General features: G+C 39.9%; 1 protein-coding gene across 1 annotated transcript in view; it reads right to left on the bottom strand.

Moving 5' to 3' along the window:
• Positions 1-21709: 21709 nt before the first annotated feature.
• Positions 21710-26720, bottom strand: part of ATRX (ATRX chromatin remodeler) — a 281996-nt gene continuing 276985 nt past the window's right edge. Inside the window, 1 exon segment of the mRNA XM_031660872.1 lies at positions 21710-24818. Coding sequence (XP_031516732.1) covers positions 24540-24818 — 279 coding nt within the window. The 3' untranslated portion in view covers positions 21710-24539.

Genomic DNA, 26720 nt, shown 5'->3' with positions numbered 1-26720 from the left:
AAGAGAATCACTTGAACCTGAGAGGCAGAGGTTGCACTGAGCTGACATCATGCCACTGCACTTCAGCCTAAGTGACAGAGCTAGAATCTGTCTCCAAGAAATAATAATAAAAAAAGAAACCAATGTTAAGATAATCATTCAAAACCATACAATTACATGGCAATTAAACAACCTGATCCTGAATGACTTTTGGGTAAATAGTGAAATTAAGGCAGAAATCAAGAAATTCTTTGAAACCAGTGAGAACAAAGCTACATTATACCAGAATCTCTGGGACACTGTTAAAGCAGTGCTACGAGTTCAATGAATGACCATGTCAAAAAGTTAAAAAGATCTCAAATTAACAACCTAACATCACAATTAGAGGAACGAGAGCAAATCAACCCCAAGGCTAGCAGAAAGCAAGACATAACAAAAATTAGAGCTGAACTGAAGTAAATTGAGACACACAAGAAAATACAAAAAAATAAATCCAGGAGCTGGTTCTTTGAAAGAACAAATTAGATAGACCACTAGCTAGAGTAATAAAGAAAAAAAGATATATAGAAGATCTGAAAAACACAATCAGTAATGATGAAGGGGATATTACCAGTGACCCCACAGAAGAGACTATTATGAACACCTATATGCACACAATCTAGAAAACCCTTAAGAAATTCATAAAACCTCTTCAGATTGAACCAAGAAGAGATTGAATTCTCGAACAGAGCAATAATGAGTTCTGAAATCGATTTAGTAATGAAAAGCCAACCAACCAGAAAAAGCCCAGGACCAGATAGATTCACAGCTGAATTCTACCAGATGTATAAGGAAGAACTGATATAATTCCTACTGAAACTATTCCAAAAAATGGACACGGAGTGTATTAGGCCATTCTCGCATTGTTATAAAGTATTGGAGACTGGGTAATTTATAAAGAAAAGTGTTTAATTGGCTCATGGTTCTGCAAGATGTACAGGAAACATAGTGCCATCTGCTTCTGAGGAGGCCTCAGGAAGCTTCCAATCATGACAGAAGGGGAACAGGGAGCAGGCATGTCAGATGGTGGAAGCAGGAGCAAGAGAGAGAGGGAAGAGGTGCCACACACTTTTAAACAACCAGATCTCAAGAGAACTCGCTCGCTATCATGAGGGCAACACCAAGAGGATGGTGCTAAACCATTCATGAGAAATTCACCCCAATGATCCAATTACCTCTCACCAGGCCCCACCTCCAACATTCGGGATTACCTTTCAACATGATATTTGGGCAGGGATACACCTCCAAAATATATCAACCAGGGACTCCCTAACTCATTATGTGAGGCCAGCATCATCCTGATATGAACATGTGGCAGAGACACAACAAAAAAAGAAAACTTCAGGCCAATATCCTTGATAAACATAGATGCAAAAATACTTGAGGAAATACTAGCAAACTGAATTCAGTAGCACATTAAAAAGCGAATCTACCACAAGGATCAGGCGCAGTGGCTCATGCCTGTAATCCCAGCACTTTGGGAAGCTGAGGCGGGTGGATCACTTGCAGTTAGGAGTTCAAGACCAGCCTGGCCAAAATGGTGAAAGCCTGTCTCTACTAAAAATACAAAATGAGCTGGGCATGATGGCATGTGCCTGTATTCACAGCTATTCAGGAGGCTGAGGCAGGAGCACCTTTTGAACCCAAGAGGTAGAGGATGCAGTAAGCCAAGGTCTCGCCACTGTACTCCAGCCTGGGTGACAAAGTGACACTGTCCAAAAAAAAAAAACAAAAAAACAAAAAAATGCTAATCTACAACGATCAAGTAGGCTTTATCCCTGGGATGCAAGGTTGTTTCAACATATGCAAACTGATAAACGTGATACATCACACAAACAGAACTAAAAACAAAATCACATGATCACCTCAATAGATGCAGAAAAGGCTTTCAATAAAATTCAACATTACTTCATGTTAAAAACCCTCAACAAACTAGGCATTGAAGGAGCATACCTCAAAACAAGAGCCATCTATGAAAAACCTACAGCCAACATTATACTGAACGGGCAAAGCTGGAAGCATTCCCCTAGAAAACCAGCACAAGACAAGGATGCCCTCTCTCACCACTCCTCTTCAACATAGTCCTGGAAGTCCTCACCAGAGCAATCAGGCAATAGAAAGAAATAAAACGCATCTAAACAGGAAGAGAGAAAGTCAAACTATTCCTGTTTGCAGACAATGTAATTCTATACCTAGAAAACACCACAGTCTCTGCCCAAAAGCTCCTTGATCAGATAAACAACTTCAACAAAGTTTCACGATACAAAATCAATGTACAAAAATCAGTAGCATTCCTACACCCTAACAATATCCAATCTGAGGGCCAAATCAGGAATGCAATCCCACTCACAATAGCCACAAAAAAGAATAAAACACCTAGGAATACAGCTAACCAGGGATGTGAAACACCTCTACAATGAGAACTCCAAAAGACTGCTCAAAGAAATCAGAGATGACACAAACAAATGGAAAAACTTTCTGTGCTCATGGATAGGAAGAATCAATGTTATTCAAATGGCCATACTGTGCAAAGCAATTTATGCCTTCAATGCTATTCCTATCAAACTACCAATGAAATTCTTCACAGAATTAGAAAAAAACTACTTTAAAATTCAAGTGGAACAAAAAAGAGCCCAAATAGCCAAGGCAATCCTAAGCTAAAAGAACAAAGCTGGAGGTATTACATTACCTGATTTAAACCATACTATAGGGCTACAGTAACCAAAACAGCATGGTCCTGGTACAAAACAGGCACATACACCAATGGAACAGAGAGCCTAGGAGTATTGCTGCACACCTACAACCATCTGATCTTCAAGAAAGCTGACAAAAGCAAGCAATGGGGAAAAGGCTCCTTACTCAATAAATGGTGGTGGGATAACTGGCTAGCCAATGCAGAAGATTGAAACTGGACCCCTTCCTTACACTATATACAAAAATCAACTCAAGGTGGATTAAATACTTAAATACAAAATCTAAAATCATAAAAACCCTGGATGATAACATATGAAATACCATTCTGGACATAGGACCTGACAAAAATTTCATGAAGAAGATGCCAAACGCAATTGCAACAAAAACAAAAATTGATAAATGGGTCCCAATTAAACTAAAAAGCTTCTGCATAGCAGGAAGAGGTAAGTTCTTTCCTTAGAAGAAACTATCAACAGAGTAAACAGATAACCTACAGGATGAAAGAAAATATTTGCAAACTACACATCTAACAAAGGTCTAATGTCCAGATTCTGTAAGGAACGTAAACAAGTTTAGAAGCAAAAAACAACCCCATTAAAAAGTGGGCAAAGGACAAGAGCAGACACTAATCAAAAGAAGACGTATACGTGGCCAGCAAGCGTATGAAAAAAATGCTGGCCAGGCATGGTGGCTCACGCCTGTAATCCCAGCACTTTGGGAGGCCAAGGCAGGTGGATCACGAGGTCAGGAGATCGAGACCATCCTGGCTAACACGGTGAAACCCCGACTCTACTAAAAATACAAAAAAATTAGCTGGGTGCAGTGGTGGGTGCCTGTAGTCCCGGCTACTCAGGAGGCTGAGGCAGGAGAATGGCGTGAACCTGGGAGGCAGAGCTTGCAGTGAGATGAGATCACGCCACTGTACTCTAGCCTGGGTGACAGAGCGAAATTCTGTCTCAAAAAAAAAAAAAAAAGAAAGAAAGAAAAAAAGAGAAGAAAAAAATGCTGAACATCACTAGTCATTAGAGAAATGCAAATCAAAACCACAATGAGATACCATCTCACACCTGTCAGAATGCCTATTATTAAAAGGTCAAAAAGACCAGGTGTGGTGGCTCACTCCCATAATCCCAGCACTTTGGGAAGCCAAGATGGAAGGACCACTTGAGCCCAGGAGTTGGAGACCAGCCTGGGCAACATGGCAAGACCCCATCTCTATAAAAATTTTTTTAAAAAATAGCTGGGCATGATGGCACACGCCTGTAGTCCCAGCTATTCGAGAGACTGAGGTCAGAGGATCACATGAGCCCAGGAGGTTGAGGCTGCAGTGAGCCATGATTGTGCCACTGCACTCCAGCCTGGGCAACAGCGTGAGACTCTGTCCCAAAAGAAAAAACTTCAAAAAACAATAGTTGCTGGCAAGGTTGTGGAGAAAAGGGAACGCTTATACACTGTGGTGGGAATGTAAATTCATTCGACCATCATGGAAAGCAGTTTAGCTGACGAGTTGAGGGGTGCAGCACGCCAACATGGCACAAGTATACATATGTAACAAACCTGCACGTTATGCACATGTACCCTAGAACTTAAAGTATAATAATAAAAAAAAAGAAAATACTATTACAACTAAATTTACAGTGATATTAAAAAAAAAAGAAATTTCTCAAATAACTTAAAATGGAATTAACCATTCAACCCAGCAATCCTACAGTTGAGTATATACTCAAAGGAATATAAATTGTTCTATCAGAATGACACAGGTATGTATATGCTCATTGCACTATTCACAATAGCAAAGACGTGGAGCCAACTTAAATGTCATTATTGGTAGACAGGATTTTAAAAACGTAGTACATATACACAATGGAATACTACACAGCCACAAAAAAAGAATGAGATCATGTCCTTTACTGCAACATGGATGGAGCTTGAGGCTAATATCCTAAGCAAACCAACACAGGAACAGAAAACCAAATACCACATGTTCTCACTTATAAGTGGGAGCTAAACTTTGAGTACATGTGGACATAAAGAAGGAAACAATAGCCGCTGGGGCCTATTTGAGAGTGGAGGATGGGAGGAGGGTGAGAATCGAAAGACTACCTATTGGGTTCTATGCTTATTACCTGGGTAATAAAAGAATCTGTATACCAAATCCCCATGACATGCAATTTACCTATACAATAAACCTGCACATGTACCCCAGAACCTAAAATAAAAGTTAAAAAATAATAAATAGAGTTGAACTTAAAAAAATGAAACTTGATAGACTTGGACTGAGTACCATAATCATGGAATTTATTCAGTTTATTGTTTGGGTTGTCTCTATAAGGGCATATCAACATGATGTGGAATGAAACCAAGGCATAAGCATCACTTCTGGGCCAGGTGTGGTGGCAGACACCTATAATCCCAGCACTCTGGGAGGCCGAGGCGGGTGGATCACTTGAGGTCAGGAGTTTGAGACCAGCCTGGCCCACATGGTGAAACCCTGTCTCTACTAAAAATACAAAAACAGTTAGCTGGGCATGGTGGCGTGCACCTGTAGTCCCAGCTAATTGGGAGGCTGAAGCAGGAGAACTGCTTGAGCCCAGGAGGTGGGAGTTGCAGTGAGCCGAGATCGCGCCACTGCACTCTAGCCTGGCTAACAGAGCAAGACTCCGTCTTAAAAAAAAAAAAAAAAAAAAAAAAATCACTTCTGTCTGATGTGGTCAGTTGTCCCATACATAATTGTTAGAGTTTGTTTGAACTTTCTGTCTCAAGTTCCCAGAAAGTTATGAGGGAGGCCAAAAAGTACCATATTTAAATTAAGAATCTAGGAAGAAGCTCTTGATGTGATGCTCAGGATACTGACACTGCACCTTCTGGTTGTTTGTCTTGTTTGGTTTTCATTTCTCCTAGTACTTTGAATTATTCCATTTTTAACACATCAATGTTTCATCCATCAGATTTTATTTTTATGCAAATTATTAGGTAGAAATTCAACTTTATTTTTCTTTCTTCATAGAAATTTCTTATTAACTTAAAATGACATATTCAAAATATACCAAATTCCTGTATGTGCTTGTGTCTTTTTAAAAATTTTCTATTGCATTCCATTGATCCCTCCATTCATGCACTAGTTTAATATTTTTAAATTACTGAGCCTTCAGAGTTTTAATGTCTATAACAGTTACCTCTCATTGCTCTTATTTCTAAAGGTTGTCTGAATGCCTTTTTAATTTTTAAATTTTTTCACATGACATGTAGAATCAATGTATCTTATCCCAAATAAAATCCCATTGGTGTTTGGGGAGAAGAATCCTAGAAAATAAAGATAAGCAAAAAGAAGAAAACAAAAAACACTGTATCTTCACTTCTTATCATCTTCATCATCCTGGCATATATCTTTGCAGGCTTTTTTCTGCTTATCTAATAACGCTTTGGGGTGTGTGTGTGTGTGTGTGTGTGTGTGTGTGTGTGTGTACAGCAGGGAGGCTAGACAAGTACTTTTGCTAAGCTTCACTAGGGAAGATCAGACACACCTTCCCTGTAGCAGCAACTAGATCTAGGGACCAGAACTCGTGAGAGACCTAGGCTCTCCATCTGTCCATGAGAAAGCTGAATCATCCCTGAGGTTCTGGTTGTATGAACTCCCACTTTCTGGTTCCTGTGTAGAATGCAGATACCTTTTCTCTGACTGGCTTACATCTACTCTCCCCTTGCTCCTTGAAGGGTGGTGCCTGGACCAACAGCATCAACATCACCTGGGAACTTTTAGAACTGCACATTCTTGGGCCTTACATCAGACCTACTAAATCAGAATCTAAAGTTTAATACGCTTCTCAGGTGACTCCTCCATATATTAATTTTTGAGAAACACTGGACTAGGTGATCTCTAAGGGCCCTTTGTATTCAAAAATGAAATTTTCTCTAAATGTTCTTGAACGCTAGAAACTTCAATAACTTTTCCATCAAAAGTTTTAACTTGCTTCCGGCCATTCCATTTAATGGAACACGTTGAGAATTGTAGGTGAATAGGCCCTATGCCTTCCATGCAATTCCAGTGAACTCTGTTCAAATTTCAAACATTTTTATACCCAAACTCAGCAGCCAGAGAATGAGACCAGGGAAAACACTGAGTATCTCTGGTCCTAAGTAATAGGGGAATCCACTTTATTTTGAGTAGACAATGTCAAACAATTTATTCTCAGAAGAATGTGGGCCATGCAATCAGGGAACAAGTTCCCACCAGCAGGCACAAAGGGACAGCTTCTGTAGGATATTTCTACTCATGGGTTCTATACATCATCTTAAATCAGTGATGAGAAACCTATCAAGAATCACTCACCCACTGACATAAATTATAGTTAGTAAATGAAGGGGCTCTTGAGTATAATGCTTTTTTTCATTACAATAAACTACATTACTTATTTTTTAAAACCATGAACATTAAATGTAAGACTTTATTCCATGAAGATAACAGGTAATTACAAGGTGTACTTCAGTTCTTTGTTATGACCAATTAAGAAATAGGGACAGAAGTAAGGAAGAGAGAAGGGGAAGGAGACAGACAAAGAGCCCACCCAAAAAAGACAGAAACAGGCATACGTATACGTACAAGGACACAGAATCTGACTTTGATGGTATTGATGCTGTCATAATGTTCTCATGTAGGATATGACTGGTAAGCCATTCAGTCATAAATTCATCAAACATTTATAGCATACTTTTTCTGTGTCAGATGCTGAAGATATTAAAGTGAGCAAATAAAAGGGCTCTTGCACTGAAGGAGTTTACATATCTAGCAGGGGAGCAAGACATTAATCAAGTAATCACACAAATAACCATTTATATTAGTTTCCTATTGCTGCTGTAACAAATCACCACTCACATAGTGGCTTAAAACAATGCCTACTTACTGCCTTACCATTCTGTAGGGTAGCGTTACGACATGGATAGAGCTAAAGTCAAGATGTCAGCAGAGCTATGTTCCTTTTCGAAGGCTCTAGATGAGGATTTTTTTCCTTGCCCTTTCCAGCATCTAGAGGCCACTCACATTCCTTGACCATGGTCCTCTTCCTCTTCAAAGCCAACAACGTTGAAACTCTCTGAGCCTTTCTTTCCTAATCACATCTTCCTGTTACTCTCCTACCTCCCTGATATGGTGTGAATAAGAGTCCCTGCCCAAATCTCATGTCCAACTGTAATCTCCAATGTTGGAGGAGGGGCCTGGTGGGAGGGGATTGAATCATCGGGGTGAATTTCTCCCTTGCTGTTCTCGTGATAGTGAGTTCTCAGTGTATCTGGTTGTTTAAAAGTGTGTAGCACCGCCCCCACCCCTTAACTCTCTTCCTCCTCCTGTTCCAGTCCATGTTAACATGTGCCTGCTTCCCTTTTGCCTTCCACTATGATTGAAAGTTTCCTGAGGTCTCTCCAGCCATACTTCCTGTACAGCCTGCTGATCTGTGAGCCAATTAAACCTCTTTTCTTTATAAATTAAGCAGTTTCAGGTTTTTCTTTATAGCAGTGTGAGAACAGACTAATACACTCCCTTTTCCACTTTTAAGGATCCTTGTGATCACATTGGACCCATCTAGATAATCCAGGAGAATCTCCCCCATTGCAAATTCAGTTAATTAGCAACCTTAATTATCGTTTGCCATGTAAGGTAACATATTCACAGGTGCTGGATATTAGGACTTAGACATCTTTGGGGGACTATTATTCTGCCTACCATACCATTTAAATGCACTACAGAAACCATTGGCTTAAATGGGACTATAATCTTTGGGCACAAGTGTAGAGCATGGGATTTTCTGGGACTATCCTATTCTGAGTTATGTTCTTTGCTGCCTACTTGTGTTTGTATTCACTGTTTCCTCTGCCTGAGATGCCCTCCTCCTTAACCTCTACATGTCCATATTCTAGTTATATTTTAAGGCCTTGCTCAAATGTTGCCTAAATTTTATCAGGTGGAACGATGAACAATAAACTTAGTTCAGAATACTTCAACCTTTAGGGTTCTCAATTGGTGACTAATTGAACTTGTGTGGAAGCCACTGCATTAAAAATTAGTTTTAATATATTAAAACATATTTTAAAGTATTCAAACTGGGGTTTTCAGACACTTCTGTTTGGATCACAGAACAAAATGGAAGAAAAAAGTGGAAACCTCTAGCACTACTGAAGAGAGACAGAAGGAAGTACCTTGAAAACATCAAGAAAGGAATGTAATAGTCTGTTCTCACACTGCTATAAAGGCTATAAATAAATACCTGAGACTGGGTAGTTTAAAAAGAAAAGAGTTTTAATTGGCTTACAGTTCTGCAAGCTGTATAGGAAGCATAGCAGCTTCTGCTTCTGGGGGAGCTTCAGGATGCTTCCATTCATGGCAGAATCAAAGAGAGAGCAGGCGTCTCACACGGCAGGAGCAGAAGCAGGAGCAAGAGAAGGTGGGGAGGTGCTACACACTTTTAAATGACCAGATCTCATGAGAACTCACCATGAGAACAGCACCAACGGGATGGTGCTAAACTATTCATGAGAAATCCACAGGGGGCGGGGCCAAGATGGCCAACTAGAAACAGAGGTGATCAGAGGCGCCCATCGCAAAGAACCATAACTAGCGTGGGAATCCTTCACAGGCAACCAAGGTATCCAGGTTCCCTCATCGGAACTGACTAGGCAGCTGGTGTGATCCATGGAGAGAAAGGAAGAGCAGTGTGGTGCAGTGGTCCACCTGAGAGCCACACGGGGCAGGGAAGCCCCCACCCCTTAGCCAAGGGAGGTGGTGAGTGTGCTACCCAGACAGGGAAACCGTGCTTTTTCGATGGAACTGTGGAACCCACGGATCAGAAGATCCTATTCGTGAACCCACGCCACTGGGGCCCAGAGTCCCAATCACTGAGCCACGCAGATTCTCAACAGGCTCTCAGTTGAAATCTATTTAAGCCTGCAGAGCTCCCAGGGGGAGGGGCGACAAGCACCACAGCTGCAACGGCCTGCTGTATAAGCCATTCCAGCTCCTTGGGGGAGGGGCAGGAGCCAGCACTGCGACTCATAACTGCCTAACACGCTAAGCTCCCTGGGTGGGGGAAGGGAGGCATCCATCTCTATAGCTCCAGGCCACGCTTTTCCCCTACTGGAGCCAGGGAGGCTAGACGGCTTGGTCCCAAGAGGTTTCCCCCATAGCCCAACACACTGGCAGTGGCAGACTGCGGCCAGAGGCCTCTTCAGTACTGACCCTGAACCATCCTTCCTCACTGGGTGGGGCTTCCCTGCAGGAACTCCAACAACTCCAGCCAGAGGCTCAGGGACAGAACCTGAATCTCCCTGGGCCTGAGCCCCTAGGGGGAGAGGCGGCCACAGTCTCTGTAGACCAGCAGACTTAGCCTTTCCTCCTGGTAGTTCTGAGGAATCCGGCCAGCCCAGATGAGTGGATTTACCCTCAGCAAAGCACACACCTTTCACCGAGAAACAGTCAAAGTGCTTCGTTAAATGGGTCCTGTTCCCCGAGCCACCCACATGGGTGAGACCCTCCAACAGGGGTTGTCAGATATCCTATACAGGAGCAATCCTACTGGCATCAGGTTGGTTCCCCTCGAGGTGAGAGGTCCCAGGAGAAGAAGCAGACACCCATGTTTACTGTTCTCCAGCCACCTTGAGAGACATCTCCAGGCATGGGAGCGAACCAGATGAATAGGACATGAACTCACAGCAAACCACAGCAGCCCTACAAGAGAGGTACCTGACCATCAAAAGAAAAACAAACAAACAGAAAGCAACAACAACAGCATCATCAATGACAAAAAAAAAAAAAAGTCTCCACAAAAACCCCATCCAAGGGTCAACAGCCTCAGAGATCGAAACTAGACAAACTCATGAAGATGAGAAAGAATCAACAAAAAGATGCTGTAAACCCAAAAGGCCAGAGTGCCTCTTCTCCTCCAAATGATTGTGCCTCTCCAGGAAACATGCAGAGCTGGACGGAGGAAGAGATGGATGAATTGACAGAAGTAGGCTTCAGAAGATGGGTAACAAAAAACTCCACTGAGCTAAGGGAGCATTTTTTAAAAAATTTATTTATTATTATTATTATACTTTAAGTTCTAGGGTACATGTGCATAACGTGCAGGTTTGTTACATATGTATACTTGTGCCATGTTGCTGTGCTGCACCCATCAACTCGTCAGCACCCATCAACTCGTCATTTACATCAGGTATAACTCCCAATGCAATCCCTCCCCCCTCCCCCCTCCCCATGATAGGCCCCAGTGTGTGATGTTCCCCTTCCAGAGTCCAAGTGATCTCATTGTTCAGTTCCCACCTATGAGTGAGAACATGCGGTGTTTGGTTTTCTGTTCTTGTGATAGTTTGCTAAGAATGATGGTTTCCAGCTGCATCCATGTCCCTACAAAGGACACAAACTCATCCTTTTTTATGGCTGCATAGTATTCCATGGTGTATATGTGCCACATTTTCTTAATCCAGTCTGTCACTGGTGGACATTTGGGTTCCAAGTCTTTGCTATTGTGAATAGTGCCGCAATAAACATACGTGTGCATGTGTCTTTATAGCAGCATGATTTATAATTAAGGGAGCATGTTCTAACCCAATGCAAGGAAACTAAGAACCTTATTAAAAGGTTAGAGGAGCTGCTAACTAGAATAATCAGTTTAGAGAGGAACATAAGTGAGCTGATGGAGCTGAAAAACACTGTACAAGAACTTTGTGAAGCATACACAAGTATCAATAGCCAAATCAACCAAGCAGAAGAAAGGATATCAGAGTTTGAAGACAACTTTGCTGAAATAAGGCATGCAGACAAGATTAGAGAAAAAAAGAATAAAAAAGGAATGAACAAAGCCTCCAAGAAATATGGGACTTCATAAAAAGACTGAGCCTAAAATTGATTGGAGTACCTGAAGGAGACGAGGAGAATGGAAACAAACTGGAAAACACACTTCAGGATATTATCTAGGAAAACTTCCCCAATCTAGCAAGACAAGCCAACATTCAAATTCAGGAAATACAGAGAACACGACTAAGATACTCCATGAGAAGATCAACCCCAAGACACATAATCATTAGATTCTCCAAGGTCGAAATGAAGGAAAAAGTGTTAAGAGCAGTCAGAGAGAAAGGTCACATAACCTACAAAGGGAAGCCTGTCAGACTAACAGCAGACCTCTCAGCATAAGCTCTACAAGCCAGAAGAGAGTGGGGGACAATATTCAACATTCTTAAAGAAATGAATTTTCAAACCAGAATTTCATATGCAAACAAACTAACCTTCATAAGCGAAGGAGAAATAAATTCCTTTACAGACAAGCAAATGCTGAGAGATTTCATTACCACCACACCTGCCTTGCAAGAGCTTCTGAAAGAAGCACTAAATATGGAAATAAAAAAATGGCAGGGCACAGTGGCTCATGCCTGTAATGCCAGCACTTTGGGAAGCCGAGGCAGGCAGATCACAAGGTCAGGAGATTGAGACCATTCTGACTAACATGGTGAAACTCCATCTCTACTAAAAATACAAAAGAAGTAGCCAGGCGTGGTGGCGGGCGCCTGTAGTCCCAGCTACTCAGGAGGCTGAGGCAGGAGAATGGCATGAACGTGGGAGGCAGAGCTTGCAGTGAGCAGAGATCACGCCACTGCACTCCAGCCTGGGCAACAGAGCAAGACTCCATTTCAAAAAAAAAAGAAAAAAAGAAAAAAGAAAAAGAAAAACAGGTAACAACCACTGCAAAAACACACCAAAATATAAAGACCAATGACATTATGAAAAACTGCATCAACTAGTGTGCAAAATAACCAGATAGCATCATGATGATAGGATCAAATTCTCATATAACAATACTAACTTTAAATGTAAATGGGCCAAATGCCCCAATTAAAAGACACAGACTGGCAAATTGGATAAAGCGTCAAGACCCATTGCTGTGCTGTATTCAGGAGACCCATCTCACGTGCAAAGACACACATAGGCTCAAAATAAAGGGATGGAGAAAAGTTTACCAAGCAAATGGAAAGCAAAAAACAGCATGGATTGCAATCCTAGTCTCTGACAAAACAAACTTTAAACCAATAAAAATCAAAAAAAGACAAAAGGGCTTACATACTGGTAAAGTGTACAATTCAATGAAAGGAGCTAACTAATCTAAATATATATGCACCAAATGCAGGAGCACCCAGATTCATAAAACAAGTTCTTAGAGACCTACAAAGAGACTTAGACTCCCACACAATAATTGTAGGAGACTTTAACACCCCACTGTCAATATTAGACATATTGACAAGGCACAAAATTAACAAGGATATTCAGGACTTGAAGTCAGCTCTGGATCAAGTGGACCTAATAGACAGCTACCGAACTCTCCACCCCAAATCAACAGAATATGCATTTTTTCTCACTGCCACATGGCACTTATTCTAAAATCAACAACATAATTGGAAGTAAAGCACTCCTCAGCAAATGCAAAAGAACAGAAATCATAACAAACAGTCTCTCACACCACAGTACAATCAAATTAGAACTTGGGATTAAGAAACTCACTCAAAACCACACAATTACATGGAAATTGAACAGCCTGCTTCTGAATGACTCCTGGGTAAATAATGAAATTAAGTCAGAAATCAAAAAGTTCTTTGAAACAAATGAGAACCAGGAAACAATGTACCAGAACCTCTGGGACACACCTAAAGCAGCGTTAAGAGGGAAATTTATAGCACTAAATGCCTATATCAGAAAGCTAGAACGATCTCAAATAAACACACTAACATCACAAATAAAAGAGCTAGAGGGCAAAAGCAAACTCATCCAGAAGCTAATAGAAGACAAGAAATAACTAAGATCAGAACAGAATAGAAGGAGATAGAGACATAAAAAAACCCTCCAGAAAATCAATGATTCCAGGAGTTGGTTTTCTGAAAAAATTAACAAAATAGATAGGCTGCTAGCTAGACTAATAAGGAAGAAAAGAGAGAGGAATCAAATAGACACAATAAAAAATGATAAAGCAGATATCATCACTGACCCCAAAGAAATACAAACTACCATCAGAGAATACTATAAACACCTCTATGCAAATAAACTAGAAAATCTAGAAGAAATGGATAAATTCCTGACACATACACCCTCCCAAGACTAAACCAGGGACTGGGCACGGTGGCTCACACCTGTAATCCCAGCACTTTGGGAACCCAAGGCGGGCAGATTGTGAGGTCAGGAGATCGAGACCATACTGGCTAACACGGTGAAATCCCATCTCTACTAAAAAATACAAAAAAATTAGTCGGACGTGGTGGCGGGTGCCTGTAGTCCCAGCTACTGGGGAGGCTGAGGCAGGAGAATGGCGTGAACCCGGGAGGTGGAGCTTGCAGTGAGCCGAGATCTTGCCACTGCACTCCAGCCTGGGCAACAGAGTGAGACTCCGTCTCAAAAAAAAAAAAAAAAAAAGAGAGAGAGAGAAAAAAAAGACTAAACCAGGAAGAAGTTGAATCCCCGAATAGACCAATAACAAGTTCTGATATTGAGGCAGTAATTAATAGCTGACCAACCAAAAAAAGCCTATGACCAGACAGATTCAGATCTGAATTCTACCACAGGTACAAAGAGGAGCTGGTACCATTACTTCTGAAACTATTCCAAACAATTGAAAAGGAGCGACTCCTCCCTAACTCACTTTATGAAGCCAGCATCATCCTGATACCAAAAACGGGCAGAGTCACAACAAAAAAAGAAAACTTCAGGCCAATATCCGTGATGAACATCAATGTGAAAATCCTCAATAAAATACTGGCAAATCGAATCCAGCAGCACATCAAAACACTTATTTTCCACGATCAAGTTGGCTTTATCCCTGGGATGCAGGGGTTGTTCAACATATGCAAATCAATGAATGTAATCCCTCAGATAAACAGAACCAAAGACAAATACCACATGATTATCTCAATGATGCAGAAAAGGCCTTTGATAAAATTCAACATCCCTTCATGTTAAAAACTCTCAATAAACTAGGTGTTAATGGAACATATCTCAAAATAGTAAGAGCTATTCATGACAAACCCACAGCCAATATCATATTGAATGGGCAAAAGCTGGAAGCATTCCCTTTGAAAACTGGTGCAAGACAAGGATGCCCTCTCTCACCACTTCCGTTCAACATAGTATTGGAAGTTCTGGCCAGGGTAATCAGGCATGAGAAAGAAATAAAGTGTATTCACATAGGAAGAGAGAAAGTCAAATTGTCTCTGTTTGCAGACGACATGGTTTTGTATTTAGAAAACCCCATCATCTCAGTCCAATAACTCCTTAAGCTGATAAGCAACTTCGGCAAAGTCTCAGAATACAAAATCAATGTGGAAAAATCACAAGCAGTCCTTTACACAAATAATTGACAAGCAGAGAGCCAAATCATGAATGACCTCCCATTCACAATTGCTACAAAGAGAACAAAATACCTAGAAATACAGCTAACAAGGGATGTGAAGGACCTCTTCAAGGAGAACTACAAACCTGCGCTCAAGGAAATGAGAGAGGACACAAACAAATGGAAAAACATTCCATGCTTATGGAATGGAAGAATCAATATCATGAAAATGGCTATACAATCCAAAGTAACTTATAGATTAAATGCTATTCCCATCAAACTACGATTGCTTTTCTTCATAGAATTAGAAGAAAACTACTTTAAATTTCATATGGAGTCAAAGAAGACCTGGGATAGCAAAGACAATCCTAAGCAAAAAGAACAAAGCTGGAGGTATCACACTACCTGACTTCAAACTATACTACAAGGCTCCAGTAACCAAAACAGCATGGCACTGGTACCAAAACAGACATATAGACCAATGGGACATAACAGAGACCTCAGAAATAACACCACACATCTACAACCATCTGATCTTTGACAAACCTGACAAAAACAAGCAATGGGGAAAGGATCTCCTATTCAATAAATGGTGCTGGTAAAACTAGCTAGCCATAGGCAGAAAACTGAAACTGGACCCCTTCCTTACACCTTTTACAAAAATTAACCCAAGATGGATTAAAGACTTAAATGTAAAACCCAAAACCATAAAAATCCTGGAAGAAAACCTAGGCAATACCATTCAGGACATAGGCATGGGCAAAGACTTCATAACAAAAACTCTAAAAGCAGTTGCAATAAAAGCCAAAATTGACAAGTGGGATCTAATTAAACTAAAGAGCTTCTGCACAGCAAAAGAAACTAGCATCAGAGTGAACGGGCAACCTACAGAGTGTGAGAAAATTTTTGCAATCTATCCATCTGACAAAGGTCTAATATCCAGAATTTCCAAGGAACTTAAATGAATTTACAAGAAGAAAACAAAAAAAACACATCAAAAAGTGGGCAAAGGATATGAACAGACATTTCTCAAAAAAAGATATTTACGAGGCCAACAAACATACGAAAAAAAGCTCAACAACACTGATCATTAGAGAAATGCAAATCAAAACCACAATGAGATACCATCTCACACCAGTTAGAATGGCAATCATTAAAAAGTCAAGAAACAATAGATGCTGGCAAGGCGGTGGAAAAATAGGAACACCTTTACACTGTTGGTGGGAATGTAAATTAGTTCAACCATTGTGGAAGACAGTATGGTGATTCCTCAAGGATCTAGAACCAGAAATACCATTTGACCCAGCAACCCCATTACTGGGTACATACCCAAAGGAATTAAATCATTCTACTATAAAGCCAAATGCACACGTATGTTTATTGCAGCACTATTTACAACAGCAAAGTCATAGAACCAACCCAAATGCCCATCAAGGATAGAATAAAGAAAATGTGGTACATATACACCATGGAATACTATGCAGCCATAAAAAGGAAGGAGAGGATGTCCTTTGCAGGGACATGGATGAAGCTGAAAGCCATCATCCTCAGCAAACTAACACAGGAACAGACAACCAAACACTGCATGTTGTCACTCATAAGTGGGAGCTGAACAATGAGAACACATGGACAAAAGGAGGGGAACAACACACACCAGGGCCTGTGGGGGTTGGGGGGTGAGAGGAAGGATCTTAGAGGACAGGTCAGTAGGTGCAGCAAACCACCATGGCACATGTATACCTACGTAACAAACCTGTATGTTCTGCACATTTATCTCAGAACTTAAAGATAAATAAATTAAAAAAAGAAAAGAAAAGAAATCCGCCCCCATGATCCAATCACCTCTCACCTCCACCAGGCCCTCCAGTGCTGGGGATTACAATTCAACATGAGATACGGGTGGGGACACAGATCCAAATCATATCAGGAAGTATTCTGTTTTATTTTAGTCTTGCTTAAAGTAAAAACAGATGTAAGAGCTGATATGCAAAAGAACAAAATAAGGAATAAGGTACTCTAAATGGTTTACAAAAGGCTGGGGTTAAATCATAGTTCAAGGAAGAATTTGCAAGCTTGTTCAATGGGGGAAAAAAACACATTTGCCTTTTCCAGTTAGTTGTAAGACACTGGGTGAATAAGTATTTCAAACCTATTTTCTCATCTGTAACACAGGAGTAACGAAAAGTGATTGGCCGTAGTGCCTGAAACACAATAGGTGTTCAATAAATCTTAATCACTGTGTGGGAGAAGATTCAGAGAGGTGAAGTAACTTGTCCAAGTTTAGAGATGGATCCATGCTCCCAAGTGCTAGCATATTAAAATCATTTTAGGACCGGACATACTGGCTAACTTCTGTAATCCCAGCACTTTGGGAAGCTGAGGCTAGAGGATCACATGAGCCCAGGAGTTCAAGATCAGCCTGGCCAACATAGTGAGACATCGTCTCTACAAAAAATAAACAAAATTAGCCAGGCATGGTGATGCACTCTTGTAGTTGCACTGCTTGGGAGGCTGAGGTGGGAGGATTGCTTGAGCCCAGGAGGTCGAGGCTGCAGTGAGCCAAGATCATTCCATTGCATTCCAGCCTGAGTGACACACAGTGAGACCTTGTCTCAAAAAAAAAAAAAAAAAAAAAAAATCATTTTGCCTTTCATTTCTTCGGAAATATGTAAACTGTTCATGGTCCATCTCTATAACTCAAGAACAGTTACCCTTATTCTGACAGAGATCACTATGCTAACACAGAGCTTTCTATTTTGTTTTCTTGTGAATATATCATCATTTCTCATTTGAAATAGAGGATTTTAAAGTACTCGGTGCATAAACTTGCCTGGTTTAAGGAAGGCTGAATGATTCCATCCTTGTCACTGGATACTGAGATCCAGAAAGTAGAACAGAGCTTCTAGATCTTATTGGCCTAAACCATGCTGAGTGTGGTGAAAGAACCATTTAAAGAAATTAAATATCCCTCTGAAAGAGAATCCTGAAGCCAATATTCTGGATGCCAAATTAAAGGTTTAGGGGAAGTGTCAGGGGGCTTCCTGTTTTACAGTTATCACAAGAATGTTTCCCTTTCATTTTGGTTTACATATTCTACTTCTCACAAAGAGTTCTCATTTTAAAGCTTAGTTCATTCAGTACCCATTATTCTGAAAATTTGCTTAATGTGGTCTGGCGGATTGAAGAAAATGAATTAGAATTTAAATATAATAAGAGGCATCTGAATGGAGTGGAATGAGAACTGGAATAAAAGTTAGAAGACATGAGTGCCCTGGGGCACCTTTTCCCCTCCCTGGGCCTTTGTCTTCCTGATTGTAAAGGTATGGGGCTGGGCTACATGGTCTCTAAGATCCCTACCATCTCTGGCATTCTAAGGTTCTACAAGTCCTCCCGACCTCACACACTTAGGCATAAGGTGTATGTAGGGGGGTGGGGGGCAGGGGTGGCACGGGGCTAGAATTGGGGAAAGATCCTTTGGAGAAGTAAAGGGGAAAAAAATCGCAGGCAGGCACTTCGTTTGAGCTTAGCATATTTAGGGATAGTGTGTGCAAGACGTGGGAAGAGAGGGTGGAAAAGTTGCCAATAGAATAAAAGGTTTACTTTCTTAAGAAGGATAATTAGATCCAAGCCAGCCTGCATCGCTAAAGCCTTTGAAGCCCAACTTCTCCATGCTGTATTGTTGAAAACTTACTAAGAGTTGGGGATAAACTAGTAAGACCTAAAATGGTTGTAAACCACGTCCCCCTCCCACCTTAAGTTTGGTTTTGTTTTCATTGAATGTATTCAATAGGCTAGTGTGTCTACCTGCTTTGTTATTGGCATGTGGGGACAAGCAGCTACAGAAAAAAATAAAACTTGTCTATTAGTTTTCTTAGTTTTTGTCACACAATTTGACTATAAAACCTACATCTCAAAAAAGGTGTACCACATAGTTACGTAGGAGTCAACATAAACAAATATTGCCTGTAACTCACTATAAACTTTTTCCAGACCAGACAATTTAAACATTGGTCTAATTTGGCTTTACAGTTATGAACAGGAGGGCGGTAAATCACCAATTATTTGCTTAAAAGTGGGCTTCACAAAGCTGATCTATATTTTCCTTGATGTTTTGTCATGTTTGTAGCCCGATCAGCCAACCAAGATACAAGAATCAGATCCTTAAACATGGTTTTTCATTTTCTGCAATGAGTTTCAAAGGCAGTAGGAAGCTCTGGGAGAGCCTCTGGGCAAAAGATAAAGGTTACAGCTAGTGGAAGTTGTAATTAGAGCCAATTACAACTTAACTTACCTGCTTTGTCATTAAAATGTCTGTCAGACCTCTCATTTTTCTACACAGAAGGAAAGAAAAGGTATAGCTTAGTAGGGGAGAGGGTTAGCCAAAGGGAAGGAATTTCTAGTACTGTTTACAAATGTACCCTGTAAGCTTAGACAAACACATTGCCTTTTGGCTTTAGACTGTGCTTTGCTCAAAGTTTAACTCAGGGAGCTGAACAGGACTTAGGAAATCACTTGGTCTAGTCCCCTGCCCTCTAGCAGGCAAGGTATTATTATTGTCCCAATTTCTCAAATTAGATATGAAAGACCTGGAGAATTTAACTAACTAAAATATGTCTTCTGCCTCCTTAAGTGTAACAGATTTGATTTTGGTTTCACTTATAGCTTGTCATAAGAAAAATGGAATTATTCTCACTTCTCTCACAGATACGTTGTGTATAGGTTAACACATGATAACTACAAAGCACGTTGAAACTACTAAGGAAAGGTTATAAACATTACCCACAAACATACTAGCACTTTGAATGAACGGGTCTCAGAAATGTAACAGAAATATTTGGATTTCACTTTTTAAAGAATTGGCTTGAGGGAAGAAGTAGAATTACACTCAATGGACCAACCTCACTTTCTGCAAATGTAAAGGAGTAAAAAAAATTGAGAAAGAATGGGAATGCCACTAACGAACATACCATTATGTTTGAGAGTAATTAGAGTAAGTGAATTTTGTGTGTAAAAATCAAAATTCCGAAACAAAGCCTCCTTAGGGGGAAAGTAAAATAACAGGTTTTTATTATAAGTATCATTGTAAAAGTTCACTATCCTATACAGCCTCTAATGACTTTTTTTCCCTTCTGTCCTTCATGCTTGGACCAATTATCTTCCTGTCTCCCATCTTTCTTCACCTTGCATTCTAAACCAAATTACCCTCACCCAAATAGCCATCTTTACTTGGGAAACATTATCATCTGCCTCACAAATCCTTGTTATCCTCTATACTGAATTACTCATTCAGGATTTCAAGGCTCTTTATCAATCCACTCCAATTTAGTCTCTTTCCCGATCCTTCTCTTTGTTCTCTTTCAGTACTATACTTTCTCCACATATAACTAAAACGAATTCCATCCTTGCATCTGATAAGCCATCTTTCTTCACCTTTCTTGAAAAACAACACATATATGACACGAGGAGCATAGGGATGGACCTGGGTATACTTAATAGGAAAGTCTCTTAGTAGTCATCTGATTTGCAAAGCTTAAGATTACAGCCAAGCTCCCCTATCCCTTACATGTTTCTATCAGAGAAGGGTGGAATGTTCAGGAACTTAATGTAGGGGAGTGTTGCTGGGTAGAGACTGCTTGTGATATGCTATATTAAAGAGGGCCTACTTGCAGTATTTTAGGATTTGCCTCACTCCTTCATTCTTTCAATTATAGTTGTATCCTTATCTTCTTTACTAATGGCCTCAATTTATATGCTTTCTTGGCGAAGGTCTGTGCAGCAGTCACTATCAAAAAGACAGATCCCTAGAAAGCAAGGAGGAAGGATGATTCCCTTAGTTCACTGGCACAATGGTTATCAGGAAGGTTGTTCCAAAGAGAGGGTGGTAGTATCTATCATAATGGAATTTTATGGCAGCTCTTAGGGGTGAGCCACTATCCTGTTATTACATCCAACGCTAGTGATGTGAACAGTTTAGTTACCTGGCACATATTGAGCTTTGACACAATATAGATTTCGGATTTAAAACTTTATTCACCCCATATAATAGTATATATAAAATGTTGCGAAGATGAAAGCATTTCTGAAACTTGGTCACTCCGTGGGGACTGGCTCAGATTATAGACTTGAAAAAAATTAACGGTAGAAAAATGTTTAACTTCTAAGGATAGATTTGATTTGGAGATAGCCAAGTCACTTGAGACTGAGTCTGGTGAAATAAAATAGTAATACCCTGAACATAATTTTTAGTATAATAGACATGTAAAAGGATTGACCTGTTTTACTGTTGAATAAGTCTCTATAGCCTCACAACATGTTACCCTCAAAAGAAACAAGGGCTACCGGGACAGATATGTAACTGCTCTTAAATTTTGTTTGGGGCACATAAATATGGATCTGATTTTATGATAATGGAGGGAAAATGAACACAGCTAAGGGAAGGCTATAAAATATTCAGCTTCTTTGGAGGCCAGATAATAAGGTTTCCATCTACCTGCTATAGCTTCTGAATGGTAAGCAGCTTTTCTATCAAGTGTGGGTTGGTAGCCCTGCTTGACTTAAAATGAGTGTTACAGTTGTTGGGAAACAGGAAATGGGGCTGGATTACACAAAGACATCCAAAACTAACACAAACACACATGGGCTTCCTGGTATGTAAATTCTCTTTGAGATTAGAGATCTCCCTTTACAGAATTTAGTATAACAGATTCAATAATCAAACTTTGTGACCTCTCAATATTAAATAACTAAATGTGCAAAAGAACCACCATTATATAGGATAACAAAAGCTATACATTTTCTATGAAACATGTGCACATATTTTCAAAGCTGTGAAAATACAATAAAGAGCACAACACATTTTGGTCACTTTATTAAATGACATTAAATAGTTTAAGTTTCAACTACTAAACAGCACTTTGAATGGTGAAAACACAGATAGTATATTGTCATACTTGAATGCTTTTCTTTAAAAACACAATTCCAGTCCTTATATATATTACAAAACAGCCTTAAAGGAAGAAGTGACATCTTTTCTACAGTACTTAAGATACTCAATACAGAACTGAAAAGCAGTCTAACAGAAACAAAGGCAAGTCTTCACAGCTGTATGATTTCAGCAGCCAAAGCTGGATGATGGACTGAAACATTACTATACAACTGGGACAAAACATATACAATATCACAATACTAAGCAAAAACGCTTTACACCCAAAGAAATAAAACAGGTTACAAAATGTGGAGAATTTAGCAGGCAAAACTGTATTACAAGCAACATTTTAAATCATCATTTTTAATCCATTGCAACTATTTAAAACATCTAAAACAAATATAAAAATGAGCCTTTTAGTATTTTATTGACGTGATTTTTTTGTCTTTAAATATTTGTTAAAGCTTGATGTTATACTCAAAGTACATATTATGTAGCTAAAATGTCAAGTGAGAAGAGTGTATACAAAGTGGTCCAAGTTTTATTTCAAACTCTGATTTCCAATTAATCCTTCTAAGTATTATTCTTTAAGTTATAGTTTCATCCATGGTGAAAAAGGTTTAGAAGGTTGCCTAAAATTTTCACATCTATGTCTTTGAGTAAATAATTAGACCGTGTTGAAAATTTCCAGGTCTAGTAAATCAGGTTTAAAATATTCTGAACTTGTAGAAATACCAACTGATAACAGTTGGCCAGAGTGTACTGCCTTCAAATATTTCTCATAAATCTTGTCTTTTTCATTATTTCTAAAGTAAATACACACCTGCCCCACCCAATTAAATAAATCTGATTACATGGCTAGCATAATATCTAAATATACAGAATTTATTAGTGATATTTCATCATGGGAAGGTGGGGGAGAGGGGCGTGGATCCACCAAACCTCACAAATTCTGTATCACAATCCTAGTGCTCTTGGATGTTTTACCACTAGTTCTTCCAAGATAAAAATGGCAATCTCTTAATCATCCAAACAACTCAAAGCAGTTTTAGCTAATGTTAAACTCATTCTAATCCAGTGATACCTAAAGCAAAGCCTACACCCAGTTTTCTTTTTTTTTTTTTTCTGGAATTCTTAAGCTGTTTCACTACCTGTTATATCATCATCTCAAAATGGTTTTGCCATGTTGAGTTGACTCCCATAGTCAAAAACAATGTTTTCTTTAAGAATTCAAGTAATCAAAATTGTACATGAATAAAATTATAGGTCATTTTTACAGAACTGGATTAAGAAAAAATAAAATGTAACACATTTTCTAGTAAAACTTCTAGTAAAGGGGTATTGGATGAATTAATTTTGATTTAATAATTGCCTCATGATCTAAAGAAAAAACAACTCTGACACAATTTTTAAAAATGTAAGGAAACTGGGGTAAAAGAACATGATGAGAGAAAAGAAGCGCATAGAAGCCAGTGATTCTTATCTTTCAGAGGAATTATTTCGCAATACTGATAGTACTGGGAATTGTTAAAGCACATTCCTCATGTGAACTTAAAGTCAGCAATGGTTCTGCCATTTTGATGTTGTTTATAAAACAGGGTGTGAACCTAACAACCACAACTTCAGTGTTAACCTCCTAAAATGCTAGAACTTGATTTTCTAAGTCCACATCCCACTGCCAGCAACAGGATGAAGCACTAGCACTGGCACCATGCAGTTAAGAGATGTGCTTTATATTCGTGCCAGGAGAGAGAAAATTCATGTGTGGAAGATAATCCACAACCCTGAAATTTTACCAGTAATTATTTCAGCACATATAACTGAAAATAAAAAATGGCAGAAGGACTAAAGAAGAAAAAGGAATTCTCTTCTTAGGCTATACTTAAGGCTGTTTATACAATGCTAAGATAACTGTAAGACTCCTCCAACTTTTAGAGCAGTAGTATTTAAGAATATTGCACACAATTCTGTGTCAAAGATAACCCTCAGTTTCTAACTTTCAGTCACAGAGACAATAAAAAGCAGGAGCCCAGTTTCAGACTTCAGTCAAAAGAACATTAAAACCATTTCAATCACTTTAATCAAGAAATGGATTAAGTACAAAAGTATTTCATAACTTGAGGAATCAACTCTAAGAACTCAGCTGTGTGTTTTTCTATGTAAAGAATGAATATATAAATCTTTATTCTTTCCTAAATTTATTAACTTTATGACAATTTTATGGTTGCTAAAAGCAGGCATAAAAATTTAGAGAGGAAATCTGTGGAGCTGTTACTATTATGGAAGAAGGATTTGTTTTCACTGAAAACAATTTGAAATATCTTCTGTACTCAGTGTGTGTAAGAAGATTCTAGGCAACATCACTGACAAATGTCAGGAAGAAATGGTATGCCCTATTTTTTTAAAAAAAGTAAAACTAATATGGAAGATTGGCATTTAAGGGGACCAAACTATTTATACAGTTGAGTTCTGTTAAGTCATTGATTCCTAAAAAAATAAAAGATCTTTCTATGATTTTAACAATCCATTAAGCTTTTAGTGCAAAATCACATTGATTTCCCTTGGGAAGGTCCTGGATTTTTGCTTCTCATTGGGGGTGGTGCACGCTGTAATGGTGGTGGCTGCATACCACCAGCCACTGGCTGATACATTCCTCTCATATCAATCTGCTGGTAGTTAGAAGGATTCATGATCAAATTTGGAGGCTTTGGCATCATGAGGTGACCCAGTGTTGCTTGTTGATAAGTCATTTGTTGCTGTTGCTGCTGATTGTACTGCTGCTGGAGTCTTCTGTTCATAAGTATTCGCTGAACACAGCTGATTAACTATAGAGAAAAAATGGGAGTCGTTACAAGTGCATGACCTGTCTCAAAAGAGGTATCAAGTTTTGACTTAAAATCAATTTGTTAAGGGGGTACCATACCAAAAGGAAAACACATTATTGTTATCACCATTACTAATTTGATGGCATTCACAGGACCATTACTGTAGAAACCAGTTAGTAAGACCATTTAGGGCTAAATTCTCTTAATGTCTTGACTATTATATTGCAAGCAGCATTTAGGTTAGTTGCCGTAGTAATGTGTTCTGTACTGTGAGTAGTCTCAAGTATTAGTTACAACACTTTTTGTTAAGACTCCTTTCTTTGTCATTCTTTTGAATATTTCACATGATGACAGACAAACATTTTAGTGACAAACACCAAAGGGAAAGGCACTTGCAGTAGGAATAATTCTGACCTGGAATGTCTCAAGTTTCCTAATATAATGTAAAACCACATAACCCTGCAGTACCTTCTAAGTAAAACATATGCCACAGAAATAGATTCCCTGGTGTCAACAGTTGAAATTTCCAGGTATAAGGCAGAAGGCTGGCAAACAACTGTGTTGGGAAACATGATCAAGGATCCTGGAATACGGTACCCTTTTAAAGAATTATGTAGCTTAGTTAGCTCTACTTTTTATTCTCAAATTAAACACACTGATAAGTATACTACTGTTTCGAGGTTGTTTAACAATGCCAAATGTGACTGGAGGCAGAGCAAGATGGCCGAATAGAAGCCTCCAGTAATCGTCCTCTCTGAAGGAACTCCAAATTCAAAAACTATCTGCAAAAAAATCACCTTCATGAGAACCAAAAATCAGGTAAGCAATCACTGTACCAGATTTTAACTTCATATCACTGAAAGAGGCACTAAAGAGGTTAGGAAAGACAGTCTTTAACTGCCAATGCCAACCCTCACTCATCCCCTGGCAGCAGACACGTGGCAGGGAGAGAGAATCTGTGTGCTTGCAGGACAGAGTACAGTGATTGTGGGACTGCATTGGAACTCAGTGCTGCCCTGTCACAGTGAAAAGAAACATCAGGCAGAACTCAGCCGGCACCCACAGAGGGAGCATTTACACCAGCCACAGCCAGAGGGAAATCACCTATCCCAGCAGGCGGAACCTGAGTTCCGACAAGCTTTGCCACTGTGGACTAAAGAGTTCTGGGGGCCTAAATAAACCTGAAAGGCAATCTAGGCCACCAAGACTCCAAGTCCTGTGCTGGGCTGAAAGCCAGTGGACTTGGGGGGCACATGACCTAGTGAGACAACAGCCAGGGTGGCCAGAAGATTGCTTCTGCCACACCTTCGCAAACCCCGGGCAGCACAGCTCACAGCTCCAGGACAGACTTTTTGCTTTTGCTTGAGGAGAGGAGAGGGAAGAGTAAAGAAGACTTTGTCTTGCAGCTTGAATATCACCTCAGCCACAGTAGGATAGGGCACCAGGCAGAGTCCTGAGGCCCCTGTTTCAGGCCCTAGCTCCTGGATGACATTTCCAGACATACCCTGGGCCAGAGGAAACTCGTTCTCTTGAAGGAAATGACTCAGTCCTGGCAGGATTCAACATCTGTTGTCTAAAGAGCCCTTTTGGGCCCTGAATAATCAGCAGTGGTACCCAGACAGTACTTGCAGTGGGTCTTCAGTGAGACTCAGAGACATGCTATCTTCAGGTGGGACATAGCACATTCCCAGCTGTGGACACTATGGGAAGAGGCTTCTGCTTGAGAAAAGAAGAGGAAATAGTAAAGAGGACTTTGACATACAGCTTAGGTACCAGCTCAGCCACAGTGGGCTAGGGTACCAAGCAGACCCTCGGGGACCCTAATTCCAGGCCTTGGCTTTCGGATAGCATTTCTGGACCTTCCCTGGGCTGGAGGGGAGCCCACTGCCCAGAAGAGAGAGA

Source organism: Papio anubis, chromosome X (genome assembly GCF_008728515.1).
Source record: "Papio anubis isolate 15944 chromosome X, Panubis1.0, whole genome shotgun sequence".
Lineage (NCBI taxonomy): Eukaryota > Metazoa > Chordata > Mammalia > Primates > Cercopithecidae > Papio > Papio anubis.
The sequence above is the reverse complement of the archived record's forward strand: the minus strand, read 5'-3'. Positions and strand labels throughout refer to the sequence as shown.